The following is a 14,238-nucleotide window of genomic DNA, read 5'->3' as shown; positions in this document are numbered from 1 at the left end:
ATTTATTTATTTTGAGAGAGAGAGAGAAAGCGAGCAACTGGGGGAGGGACAGACAGAGGGAGAGACAGAATCTCAAGCACCCTTCATATTCAGCACAGAGCTGGACACAGGGCTCAATCTCACAACAGTGAGCATGACTGTGAGATCACAACTTAAGCCGATATCAAAGAGTCAGATGCTTAACCCACTGAGCCACCCAGGTACTCTCCAAAACATTTTGATACTTTCCAATTATTATATCACATTAAGATAAGTTATATCACATAAAATATAGTAATATAATATATAATATATACATACATACATACCGTGTCTTGCTTTGGGATCTGGACTAAGACAGAAAGAAGCTGCTCTGTATCAAGAAATCTTGAAATAACTGAAACAAAGAAAACACATGCATTTAAACTTTGTGTTACACAAATTTCTGACTGTGCAGGGAGTCAGTGCCCCTAACCCCTATGGACCAACTGTATATCTAGTCAGTATCTATATCTATATCTAATCTATATCTCTATGTGTATTTCTATCTATGTATCTATCTATCTATCTATCTATCTATCTATATCACATGTTCTTTATCCATTCATCCACTGACACTTAGGCAGTTTCCAGATCTCCTATTATAAAGTTGTAACTGGGGCATCGGGGTGGCTCAGTCAGTTAAGCATCCAACTTCAGCTCAGGTCAAAATCTCATGGTTTGTGAGCTCGAGCCCTGCAGCAGGCTCTATGCTTAGCTCAGAGCCTGGAGTTTGCTTCAGATTTTGTGTCTCTCTCGCTCTGTCCCTTCCCCACTCATACTCTTTCTCTCTCTGTCTCTCAAAAATGAATAAACATTTTTTTAAAAAATTAAAAAAATAAAGTTGTAATGAATTACAGCATTGCACAGGTATGTTTCCTTTGTCTTAAATAGCATTTCTCAGCCTCTCTTGCTGTCAAAATCCTATCCATTCCCTTTATATAGAACGTAAGTATTATCTTTGGATCCTGGATCCCATCATTATTCCAGCTGACTCTTCTATGTTCCCATAAAATACTCAATTATTATTGCACTGACTGTGCTGCATCAATTATTTATTTAGAATTCTGTCTCTAACATGAGTATAAGATCCTTGTGGACAGAAACCTAAGGCATAATCCTCCCTACCTTTTTATCCCTAATACCTATAGAATGCCTAAATAAAGTAAGTACTAGGTCATTGTTGTTTTAATAAGATTCAGATTCTTCTATTTTAATAAAGTATCAAAACTACCCTCTCAGGGTCCCTGATGGCTCAGTCAGTTTAGCGTCCGACTTTGGCTCAGGTCATGATCTCACAGTCCATGAGTTTGAGCCCCGCATCAGGCTGACAGCTCAGAGCCTGGAGTCTGCTTCAGATTCTGTGTCTCCCTCTCTCACTGCCCCTCCCCTGCTCACACTCTGTCTGTCTCTCTCTCAAAAATAAATAAAAAACAAAAACAAAACAACAAAAAAAGACTCTTCCAATTTGCTCTATCTCTGTTCCTGCTCCCATACTTCATTGTATGCTAAAATAAATTATAAACTGTCAAGATATAGAAAACAAGTGTTTTACATTTCTACATGCAAATTTAAAACTTTCAGTTATAAGAAAGTATAAAGCTTGGGGAACTTAGGTGGTTCAGTCAGTTAAGCATCCGATTCTTGATTTTGGCTCAGGTCATGAACTCACAGTTTGTGAGTTCAAACCCTGTATCAGGCTCTGTGCTGATATTGCAGAATCTGCTTGGGATTTTCTATCCCTCTCTCTCTGCCTCTTTCTGCTCAAGCTCTTTCTCTCTCGAAATAAATAAATAAACATTTAAAAAGGCTTTTTAGAAATAATAAAAAAAGAAATTATGAACCTTAAGATATATCAAAATTAAAGTTTCAAAAAAAGAAAATTCAAGTTTTTCATTAATATCCTATAAAACATAATCTTGGGAACAACAGAATACAATTTTCAACAAGTTCAACTGTAAATCAACAGTTCAACAAATATGAACACCTGTTATATCCTAGCCTTGCATGGGAATCCTCCAACAAAACATGCACTTAAAATCCAGTAAGTTATGTGACATAACAAGATACTAAAGGAAACATGTAGAAAAAATGCCTAGCACAGACTTGGGGAGTCAGAGAGGCTTCTAACATAAGTGACATCTAAACTGGAATGGTAAAGGATGAACTGTAGTTAGCTAAGGAGTGCTTGGGAGGAGGGATCGCAGGGAAGGGAGAAGAAAAATTCTAGGCAAAGAGTACAGAGTACAAAGTCCAAAATATGAGAGAAGATCTGTTCAAGCAACTAAAAAAGTTCAACTATACTAAAAGGAAAAATAGAAAGACTCCACTAAAAAGGAGAACTAAAGGTCAATTTTCCTGATGAACATGAATGCAAGAATCCTCAACAAAATACTAGCCAACTGGATCCAACAACACATTATAAAAATTATTCACCACGACCAAGTGGGATTTATACCTGGGATGCAGGGCTGGTTCAATATCTGGAAAACAATTAATTGACACATCACATCAATAAAAGAAAGGACAGGAACTACATGAGCCTCTCAATAGATGCAGAGAAAGCATTTGACAAAATACTCCTTGATAAAAACCCTCAAGAAAGCAGGGAGAGAAGGATCACGCCTCAAGCTCATAAAAGTCATATATGAAAGGCCCACTGATAATATCATCCTCAATGGAGAAAAACCGAGAGCTGTCCCCCTAAGGTCAGGAACACGACAGGGATGTCCANAACTGGATCCAACAACACATTATAAAAATTATTCACCACGACCAAGTGGGATTTATACCTGGGATGCAGGGCTGGTTCAATATCTGGAAAACAATTAATTGACACATCACATCAATAAAAGAAAGGACAGGAACTACATGAGCCTCTCAATAGATGCAGAGAAAGCATTTGACAAAATACTCCTTGATAAAAACCCTCAAGAAAGCAGGGAGAGAAGGATCATGCCTCAAGCTCATAAAAGTCATATATGAAAGGCCCACTGATAATATCCTCAATGGAGAAAAACCGAGAGCTGTCCCCCTGAGGTCAGGAACACGACAGGGATGTCCACTCTTGCCACTGATATTCAACATAGTACTGGAAGCCTCAGCCTCAGCCTCAGCAATCAGACAACACAAAGGAATAAAAGGCATCCAATTCGGACAGGAGGAGGTCAGACTTTCACTCTTCGCAGATGAAATGATATTCTATATGGAAAACCCAAAAGATTCCACTGAAAAACTGCTAGAACTGACCCATGAATTCAGCAAAGTGGCAGATATAAAATCAATGCACAGAAATCGGTTGTATTCCTACACACCAATAATGAAGCAACAAAAAGAGAAATGGAGGAATCAATCCCATTTACAATTGCACAAAAAAACCATAAAGTATCTAGGAATAAGTCTAACCAAAGAGGTGACAAATCTATACACTTAAAACTACAGAAAGCTTATGAAAGGAATTGAAGAAGACACAAAAAAATGGAAAAATATTCCGTAATCCTGGATATGAAGAACAAATATTATTAAAATGTCAATACTACCCAAAGCAATCTACATATTCAATGCAATCCCCATCAAAATAATACCAGCATTCTTCACAGAGCTAGAACAAACAATCCTAAAACTCGTATGGAACTAGAAAAGATCCCAAATAGCCAAAGCAATCTTGAAAAAGAAAACCAAAGCTGGAGGTATCACAATCCCTGACTTCAAGCTGTATTACAAAGCTATAATCATCAAGACAGTATGGTACTGGCACAAAAACAGACACTCACATCAATGGAACAGAACAGAGAACCCAGAAATGGACCCACAAATGTATGGCCAACTAATCTTCAACAAAGCAGGAAAACAAAATCCAACAGAATAAAGACAGTCTCTTCAGCAAATAGTGTTGGGAAACCTGGACAGTGACATGAAGAAAAATGAGCCTGGACCACTTTCTTATACCCTACACAAAAATAAACTCAAAATGGAAGAAAGACCTAAATGCAAGACAGGAATTCAACAGCATCCTAGAGGAGAAAGCAGGCAAAAATCTCCTTGACCTTGGCCGCAGCAACTTCTTACTCAATACGTCTGTGGAGTCAAGGGAAACAAAAGCAAAAATGAACTATTGGGACCTCATCAAAATAAAAAGTTTCTGCACAGTGAAGGAAATAATCAGCAAAATTAAAAGGCAACTGACAGAATGGGAGAAGATATCTGCAAATAACATATCAGATGAAGGGTTACTATCCAAAATCTATAGAGAACTTATCAAACTCAACACCCAAAAAACAAATAATCCAGTGAATAAATGGGCAAAAGACATGAACAGGCACTTCTCCAAAGAAGACGTCCAGATGGCCAATGGACACATGAAAAAATGCTCAACATCACTCATCATCAGGGAAATACAAATCAAAGCCATAATGAGATACCACCTCACACCTGTCAGAATGGCTAACATTACCAACTCAGGCAACAACAGATGTTGGTGAGGATGAGGAGAAGGAGGATCTGTTTTGCACTGCTGGTGGGGATGCAAACTAGTGCAGCCACTCTGGAAAACAGTATGGAAATTCCTCAAAAAATTAAAAATAGAACTACCCTACAACCCTGCAATGGTACTATTAGGTATTTATCTAAGGGATATAGATATGCTGTTTTGAAGGGGCACATACACCCCAATGTTTATAGCAGCACTATTGACAATAGCCAAAGTATGGAAAGAACCCAAATGTCCATCGATGGATGAATGGATAAAGATGCGGTATGCATATACAATGGAGTATTACTCAGCAATCAAAAGGAATGAAATCTTGCCATTTGCAACTACATGGCTGGAACTGACTAAGCGAAATTAGTCAGTCAGAAAAAGGCAAATATCATATGACTCCACTCATATGAGGACTTTAAGATACAAAACAGATGAACATAAGGGAAGGAAAGCAAGAATAATATAAAAACAGGGAGGGGGACAAAAACATAAGAGACTCAAATATGGAGAACAAACAAAGGGTTACTGGAGGGGTTGTGGGAGGGGGGAATAGGCTAAATGGATAAGGGGCATTAAGGAATCTACTCCTGAAATCATTGTTGGACTATATGCTAACTAACTTGGATGTAATTTTAAAAAATAAGTAAATGTTTTTTTAAAAGAAGGAAAAAAAGATACTATACTGATGGCTTTTAAGATGAAGGAAGTACCATGAACCAAAGAATATAGACAGTCTCTAGAAACTAGAAAAAGCAAGGAAACAGATTGACCTATAGACCATCCAGAAAGAATGTAAACTGCTAACATATTGATTTTAGCCCAATAGAACTGATTTCTGACATCCAGAACTCTAAGATAATAAATTCATGTTGTTATAAGCCACTAAATTTGTGGTAATTTGTTATATCAAAAATAAAAAATGAAAACAAGTGATATGCTCAGAATTATTTCAAAAGCTCATTCAGGCTGCAGTATAGAGAAGAGACTATAAAAAGAAAGATTGGAGGAGTGTGATCAAACATAAGGCTGTTGCAATAAATCAAAATATAGATAAATAGTAGCCCAGGCTGGAGCTACAGCACTGGGAATAGAAGCCAAGGCATTCAAAAGATATATAGGCAGGAGACTTTGCAGTTTTGATGATTGATTTCAGGGAAGAGAAGAGTTAAGAATGACTTCCTGGTATCTGGCTTGGTAGAGAGGGTGGATGTAGAACTATTCACTGAAATCAGGAAGAATGATTTAGAAAGGAGGATGGCACAGTTTGGATACTGAATCTGAAATGATTGAGGAAGACCTAGTAAGTGTTCAGCAGACAGTAAGATATATGGGGCTAAAAGTCTGTAGAGATATCTGAGCATGAAATGTACATTCAGAAGTCATGATTATGTGAATGATAATTATAAAACCAAGAAGGTGGGGCACCTGGGTGGCTCAGCTGGTTGAGCATCCGACTCTTGATTTGGGTTCAGGTCATGATCCCAGGGTTGTGAGCTCTGTGTCAGGTTCCACGCTCAGGATTCTCTCTCTCTCTCTCTCTCTCTCTGTCTCTCTCTCTCTCACTGTCCCTCTCCCCCCACCCCACATTCACTCACTCACTCTCTCTCTCTCAAAAAATAAAATAAATTCATGTAATGAGGAAGGTTAAGTCATATACAAATATACAGGGTAAAAAGACAACGTAGGAGATATTTTTGAAGAGCTATAGCATTTATGGAATGAGCAGAGGAATAGAAACCTGTAAAGAAGGTTCAGGGGAAAAAAGACTCAGAAGTTTTTTTCTTTTTTTCATTTGAAAGAAAGGACTCTGTTGTTTTTACTCTGTTACCTGATCAATGACAGAGCTTTCTGAGGATGTTCCAAGACTGTATACAGTTCTAAGGTCTGTTTGGAAATCCATACAGTAACATTTCACAGGAGATACCCTGTTGGTTCTGACTGGATAGTCCTGTAAACTTTTTTTTTTAAGACTTTAATTTTAAGTGATCTCTATACCCAATGTGGGGCTCAAGCTCACAACCTTGAGATCAAGAGTTGCATGCTCCTCTGACTAATCCCTTTTCCCACCTGTCTTCTGGATACTACCTTTTTACTCGTCTCTCTCCTGTATGTTTACCTTTTTTTAAGTTTATTTATTTGTTTTGAGAGAGAAAGAGAATCCCGAGCAGACTCTGTGCTGTCAGTGCCAAGCCCAATGATGACCTGAGCCAAAATCAAGAGTCAGATGCTCAACCAACCTAACCGCCCAGGGGTCCCATCTCCTATAGTTTTAATATCTCTTACTCCTGCTTTCCTATCTTTATAAAAAATATATCCCCAGATTTTTCCAGCTACCACCTTATCTTTCTCTTCTTCCAATTTATAGGCATACTTGTTGAAAGACAAGTTTCCTGTACTCACTATATTTCAATCTGCTGCAGTCTTGTTTCTGTGCTCACTGTGTGAGATTCCTCTAGTCAAGATTACTGTAGTACATATTATGGGTTCTTTGTCAAGATCACCTTGGGTCTCTTTTACCTTTTTTTGTACCCCTTGTCTTGCTCTGCGTTGCTTTTGCTTCTGCTGGCCCACACCTGGAATCTTTTTGGAGTACTGCTCCCAGACTGTTACAACACTTTGCTCTCAAGCAGAGGGCCAAAAGTGCCTTGCACTCCTTAAGTCACTAAATAAAATGGGAGTGTGAAAGCTCCACTCTGAAAACCCTGAACGCAACTTCATGTCCAAAATTCTAAAGGATCAGTTGAAGTTAACTTACTTAGGATTTTGCTTGAAATTATACTTTTGCTTCGCTTTTTTCCTCTTCCCTGTCCTTCTCTCCTTTCCTGTTTTGTCTTATAAACACATTCTTAATCGTTTTCACATCAATCTTCATATCAAGATCTGCTTCTGAAGAACCCAGCCAAAGATAGTTACCCACAAGCTTTACCATTGTTAAGTTTAATAGGCACATATTAGTTCTACTTGAACTCCAAATAAGATGATACTGCTAAATATCTCTCCTTATTAAATTAGTGCCTTTCTTTACAGTAATTTTCTTCATATGTCTTTGTATTTTCCTTCTTTTTAGCTCTGAAACACATTTCTTTATTTTTTTTTTAATGTTTTATTTATTTTTAGGAGAGAGAGAGAGAGAGACAGTGTGAGCAGGGGAGGGCCAGAGAGAGAGGGAGTCACAGACTGAAACAGGCTCCAGGCTCTGAGCTGGCAGTCAGCACAGAGCCCGACGCGGGGCTCGAACCCACGAACCGTGAGATCATGACCCAAGCGAAAGTCAGACGCTTAACCGACTAAGCCACCCAGGCGCCCCTGAAACACATTTCTTTAGAAGTTTAAATGTGGGATGCCTGGCTGACTCAGATGGTGGAGCATGCAACTCTTGATCTTCGGGTTTTGGCATTTTCCCAGTGCCTTCTAGATTTTCATGTACCAATTCAGTTTAGACTAACCAGAATACCAGGTGGGATGGCTGGGATGGTGGGCATATGAAAGACAGATTAAGCTGCTAGGAGTCAGGAATTGGACTGGGAGCAGTGCATATATATTGTCCTTCCACCCCTACATATTTTTTTTTCTTTTTACAGAGAGAGCACAAGTAGGACAGGGGTAGAGGGAGAGAGAGATAGAATCCCAAGCAGGTTCTGTGCTGTCAATGCAGAGCCCGACATGGGGCTTGATGCCAGAAACCTGAATTCATGACCTGAGCAGAAATCAACAGTTGGGCATTCAACTGACTGAGCCACTGAGGAGCCCCCACTTACAGATTTAAAAAGAGAACTGTTGATATACTAGAAATATGTATTGGGTTCAGAGTAACTGCACTGCACTAGGCTCCCTTAAAAAAATAATAAATGAATAAAAAAAGAACACACAGGATCAGACTAAAAAAAGCAACAAAAAAAAATAAAATAAAATAAAAAGAGAACTGTACTTCCCTGTGAGTGAACAAATAGCCAGGTGCAAAAGGTAGCTCTCTTACCTTATGTTATCGAGCTTGTTGTGTCCCCTAAAAAGATATTTTGAAGCCTTAAACCCTGGTATCTGCATGTGTTCTTATTTGGAAATTGGATCTTTACAGATATAATCAAGTTAAGATAAAGTTATTAGGGTAAGCCTTAATCCAATATGACTAGTATTCTTATAAGAAAACAATGTTTTTATTAAATAATTTGTATTCATAAAATTAGATGATATTCATTTACCTGACTGAAGTCCAAAAAAGAGTTCCTCATCTTGAAGTAGTTCTTGAACACAATCCAATCTCATGTTAATGGTTTCAACATCAACTAAAGGTTCTAATATATTAGAACGAAGTCTTCTACTTCCTCCAGGAGTCTTAGTGTAATTTAGAACACCAAAGAGTGTGTGATTATTCCTTTGAAAACACAAATTAGGAAATTTCATTAATTATACAAGGAAGAATCCAAAAAAAAAGTTACCATTTAACTTTCTTTTTTTTTCTTTTTTTTTTTCTTTTTTTTTTTTTTCTTAGAGAGAGAGAGAGACTGCATGAGCAGGGGAGGGTCAGAGAGACAGGGAGACACAGACTCTGAAATAGGCTCCAGGCTCTGAGCTGGCAGTCAGCACAGAGCCCGACGCAGGGCTCGAACCCACGAACCGAGAGATCATGACCTAAGCAAAAGCCGGACGCTCAACCGACTAAGCCACCCAGGCGCCCCACCATTTAACTTTCCAAATAATCCTATAATCTATAGTAGTGATTCTCAAATTTTAATGTGCATACAAATCACAAAGGAAATTCTAATTCAGTACATCTGAAATGAGGCCTGAGAATATATGTTTCAAATAAGCTTCCAAGTACACTCTCAATGAACCATGCTTTCATTAACAGGAGAGACATATCTTCTTGCATTTAGTTAATGAATTTTCTCATAGGTCAGCTATAATATTCAGACTAATATAAAATGTTCTAACCCATGGCATTCCATCAATAATAGCAAGATGTCAGTAATTTCACACTGAAAAGAATGAATAATATAATCACTTTGTTCTAACTTAAGAAAACTACAAGTAAAAGAGGAAGAAAATAATTTCAGGCACAGAGAAGTGTTAAGCAAACAAACAACCAAAACAGGAATGTATAGAAAATGACCAGGAAGGTTACTTTACTTAAGTTGATTGAGAAAGACCTGTATGTGTATTTGGTAATTGAATTCAAAATGCATCCTTGCAAAGATGATGATGGGATGGGGATGATTCTGACAATGATGGTGAGAACAGGTAACATATATTGAACATTAAGGATGTGCCAGGCATTGTTCTAAGCACTTTATAAATATTAACTTCTTTAATTCTAATGACAAGTACAAAGTAGATGTTATTTTTACCACATTTTACAAGGCAAGGAACTGAAGCACAAAGAAACTAAGTAACTTGTCCAAGGTTTCCAAATAAGCTAATAACAAGACAAGAGTTATCAGTTAAAAAGGGCCAATCAGAACACTAATGTAAGCCCAGGAAGCCTTTCTGGCTTGAGAACCAAAAAGAAGATCAAGATTGGAGGAAGTCTGCAAGTGAAAGTAGAATGGAGGGAGATGAAGAAGTTGACAGAGGTCAGGAAATATAAGTCCCTGTAAGCCATGGTAAAAACTCTGGATTCTATTCTAAATGTAATGAGAGCCACTGGAAGATTTTTAGCAAGACAGTTCCAAGATCTGATTCCTAGTTTAAAAGGATCAAACACAGTCTGTCCACTAGATCAAGAATAGACAAATATAGGAGGGTAAAAAGAAGGCAGAGAAACAAGTCAGGGGCTATGACAGTAGTCCAGGCTAAAATGATGGAGGTATGGGTTTGGGTTGTAGCCTTGTAAATGGTTAAGAGGTGATCCAGAATTGGTATGTTTTCTATAGGCTAAGTCAAGGGGATTTAGTAGTGGATTGAGTCCGGGATGAAAAAGGAGAGAAAACAAGAATGACTCTTACTCATCAGACTAGTAGATTTTTGGTATATCTGTATGTTTTTTAGGTAAACTTTACCCCCAAAATGGTGCTCAGGCACACAACTCTGAGATAAAGAGTTGTATGCTCTACCAACCAGCCAGGTGCCCCTCGTATATCTATTTAAACAAATTTTTAGAGAACTACTCAAATCAAGTCCTGGCAGGGTAGGATTGGGGGTGTTCAGCACAGGCACTTTTTTTTTTTTTTCAACTTTTTGAGAACTGGCCTTCTGGAGGAAAAAAGGAAGTGAGCAGCGTACCCAAACCTGTCATTTGCTATAGAAATTAAAGGGTGAAAGTGAACAGGTTACAGGTCTATAAAAGCATTAGAACTATTCAGATAGCTCAGGAGGTAGAATATCCATCTTTTAACCTGATATCCTTTGGTTCAAGTCTGTGAAAACAGCTTCTCAATTTCTCCTTTTCAACTATAATGTGACCTCCCAGAGGTTAAATATCCTCTAGGTGTACAGCAGGAATTCAAGCAATGTTTGACAATGATAATGAAAAATAATCATGAACTATAAAATGTGATAAAGTATAAAACACTTTGTAATAATTACCAGCCTTGGTTATTGACTTTCTATTTACTCTATGTTATTGTAACATGGAAAGTAACTAACTAGTAATTTTTCCAGATAATATTATTTTAATCCTTTTTTAAGTAGCAAGAGGAAAAATATTACTCACTAAGCTGAAAAGGAATAATAACTACAATTAACTATAAATTCTTTAAGGCTATAATTTTAGACCATCATTAGTCAATGGAACTGCAAAGGTACTGAGACCACCATAGTGATAGATAACTAATAGTCATATGTATAGTACCACTCTTCCTAAAAGTAGTATCAACAGTACCTGGATAGATCTAAACTGTTCTTGAGGATTAGAATATAAATAATTAACAAAATTAGATAGCCTATGTTTCTAAGTTTGCAACAGCAAATAATGTCTGGCAATTTCACATAATTGAAAGTGAAGCCAAGATAAGAATATGCAAAGTGACACAGATATTTAAGCAACTATGACTCTAAATTGTCACTGAACACCTTAAGGCTTTAATTGTCTAAAGTACTCTTTATTTCCTTCAACACTCTTAATATTAAAATTCATAGTCATTTTAAGTTTATCCCTTTCATTGATGACTGATGTTATATTTAATTACCAAAAGCTTTGATTTAACTACTCCAAGCTTACTTACTCCCAGCTTGCACTTTACCATCTGTAATACTAAATAGTCTCCTTGTATATACCATATGGTTCCATTGAAAATCATGCTTTCAAGACTTTGTTTTTCACTGTCTTACCTACCACCTTCTCTACTTCTTCATCTGGTAACTCCCATTTATATTTCAAAACACCTCATGTACTATCTGCTCTATAAAGCCTTTCCTAATTACTTTCCTTTAACCCTTACCCCAAGCCCAATTAACTCTCTCTCTCTGCTATGAGAAATGCATCATTTTTATGCAAACTTTTATCACCATACTTACAGTACGTGCTAATAATACTGTCTATGTGGTTTTTGTACCAAATTGAACCCATATTAATAATCCCTGTTACACCATCACATGTTGATTACATTATTTTCTATTAACATTTTAATTCTATTTTAAGTACCCCGCTATGAAATCTATAAACACTGTGTTTGTGTGTGTGCCTCTCTCTCTCTCTCTCTCTCATGCTCACCATCAATATTCCTGGTACTCTAAATAAAGTTAATAATAAACCAATAAAACCAGCAATCTAGTCATACACCACAGACTCAGTAGATTAACTATTTTTATCTTCTCAAATAATTACATAGACCTTTAAATTTCCAGTACTTCATGCTTTTAAAGCTGGTTATTCCAATTTTGTGGTATTCTGGATACAGTATCTTCTTTTTATTGTGGTAAAACACATATAACATAAATTTTATATTTTAATCATTTTAAGCACACAATTCAGTGTCATTGGATATACCCACAGTATTGTACAACTACCTCCACTACCTATTTCCATAACGTTTCAATCATCCCAAGCAGAAACTATGAATGCACCAAATAGTAACTACCCATTTCCCAACTGTCCCCGGATCCTGATAATTTCTGTCTGTCTCTGTCAATTTGCCTAGTCTAGGTACCTAAGTGGAATTATAAAACATTTTTCCTTTTGTGTTTGTCTTATTTCACTTAGTACAATGTTTTCACAATTCATATATCTTGTGGTATGTATCAGAATTTTACTCATTTTTAAATAACTGAGCCACCCAAGTGTCCCAGAATTCTACTCATTTATAAGGATGAATGATATTCCATTATACACTATCTATAGATCTTATTACATTTATATAGTCAGTCACTCATTGTTAGACATATGGTTCACTTCCACCTTTTGGCTAATATGAATAATGCTGCTATGAATATTTGTGTGGAAGTATCTGAGTCTTGCCTTCAGTTCTTTTTAGTATATACTTAGAAGTGGAATGCTGGATCATATGGTAATTCTATATTTAATTTTTTGAGGAACCACTACACTGTTTTTCAAAGTGACTGTATCATTTTATACTCACATCATAAATGTACCAGGGTTCTAATTTCTCCACATTCTTGCCCTCATTTATTTTCCATTTACTTGATAATACTGTCTTAATGGCTGTATTAAGTATTTGGAACTAGTAATTGTGGTTTTGATATGCATTTCTCTAATGACTAATGATGCTTATTATCTTTTCATGTGCTTATTGGCCATTTATATATCTTCTTTGGAGAAATGTCCATTCAAGTCTTTTGCCTAATTTTGAAATGGATTGTTGTTTTTTTGTTTCATACAAATATCTTTCTAAATTTGACTTTAGTGAAACATCTGAGCAGTTCAGCAATAATGATGCAATGATTAAAAATGTTTATTCAATATTTCTAGGAGGAGGCAGGATGGCAGAGAAGTAGGGAGCTCCTTACATTTCACTCACCCCCATCTCTCAAATGGCAACAGCCTGAAGCCATAGGAACCCTTACAGAATCCAGGAGTTTGGGAGGAAAAGGAGACAGAGTCCGCTGAAAAAACCTTAAAGTGTGAGTGCAAACTGGGGAAGATAAAAATGGGCCAGGACCGGAGACACGGAGGGAGGGGAGGGAGCCCCATTTGCAGGGAGCCGCTGTGAGTCAAGGGGAAAAGAAAGAGCAACTGAAACTGCTCAAGAAACTGTCCCTGTCCCTGGAGAAGAGAAAAAACTTGGCTGGGGACACAGAGGGATCCAGTTTCCAGCTGTGTAGGTGACCTTGAACTGGACACACTGGTCTCAGGAAACACCAGGAGAAACCGATCCTCTGCTTGCCAGCTCGACTCGGAGGGGAAGCGGCGTGCCTAAAGCCGCTCCACCGATCTTCTAGCTCGGCTCCAGCTTGAAACTGCTCTGCTTGAAGGGACTCGGCCTGCAGGTTTATATTTCAGGCAATAGCAATGGGGCGTACAGACTAATATCTGGAAACGAGGCCTGGCTGGGACATAGAGCACAGCCCACCTTGGCTACGTCTGCAGCACAGGGAGACCAGACACAAAAGAGTGAGTTGCAATGCTTGGTTCAGGAGGGGACTGGGGGTGCGGCAATTTTTCTCCCCACAACCACCAAGGCAGGTCCTCAGGGAGTAGTCCGCTGGACCCAGTGGAGGCTAAGACCCGCCTAAACCAAACCACACCTATCCCCACTAGAGAGCCGTTTTTTTGGTTTTTTGTTTTTTTAACAGAGCCTGGGGCAAGACCAACATGGATGCACTACCGTGATTAATTCTAGATCAAT

At 37.7% G+C, this 14,238-nt stretch overlaps 1 protein-coding gene across 1 annotated transcript in view; it reads right to left on the bottom strand.

Annotated features, from left to right (window-relative positions):
• The window catches only part of MSH4 (mutS homolog 4), a gene marked incomplete at its 5' end in the record, with an annotated part of 58,430 nt that extends 44,557 nt beyond the window's left edge, over window positions 1-13,873 (bottom strand). Inside the window, 3 exons of the mRNA XM_077771139.1 lie at window positions 309-376; window positions 8,698-8,870; window positions 13,752-13,873. Coding sequence (XP_077627265.1) covers window positions 309-376; window positions 8,698-8,870; window positions 13,752-13,873 — 363 coding nt within the window. The remainder of the gene's footprint in view (window positions 1-308; window positions 377-8,697; window positions 8,871-13,751) is intronic.
• Window positions 13,874-14,238: the final 365 nt, after the last annotated feature.

This window comes from Crocuta crocuta, unplaced genomic scaffold (genome assembly GCF_008692635.1).
Source record: "Crocuta crocuta isolate KB4526 unplaced genomic scaffold, BGI_CrCroc_1.0 scaffold125, whole genome shotgun sequence".
Lineage (NCBI taxonomy): Eukaryota > Metazoa > Chordata > Mammalia > Carnivora > Hyaenidae > Crocuta > Crocuta crocuta.
Note: the sequence above shows the minus strand (reverse complement) of the source record. Positions and strands in the feature narration are given on the sequence as shown.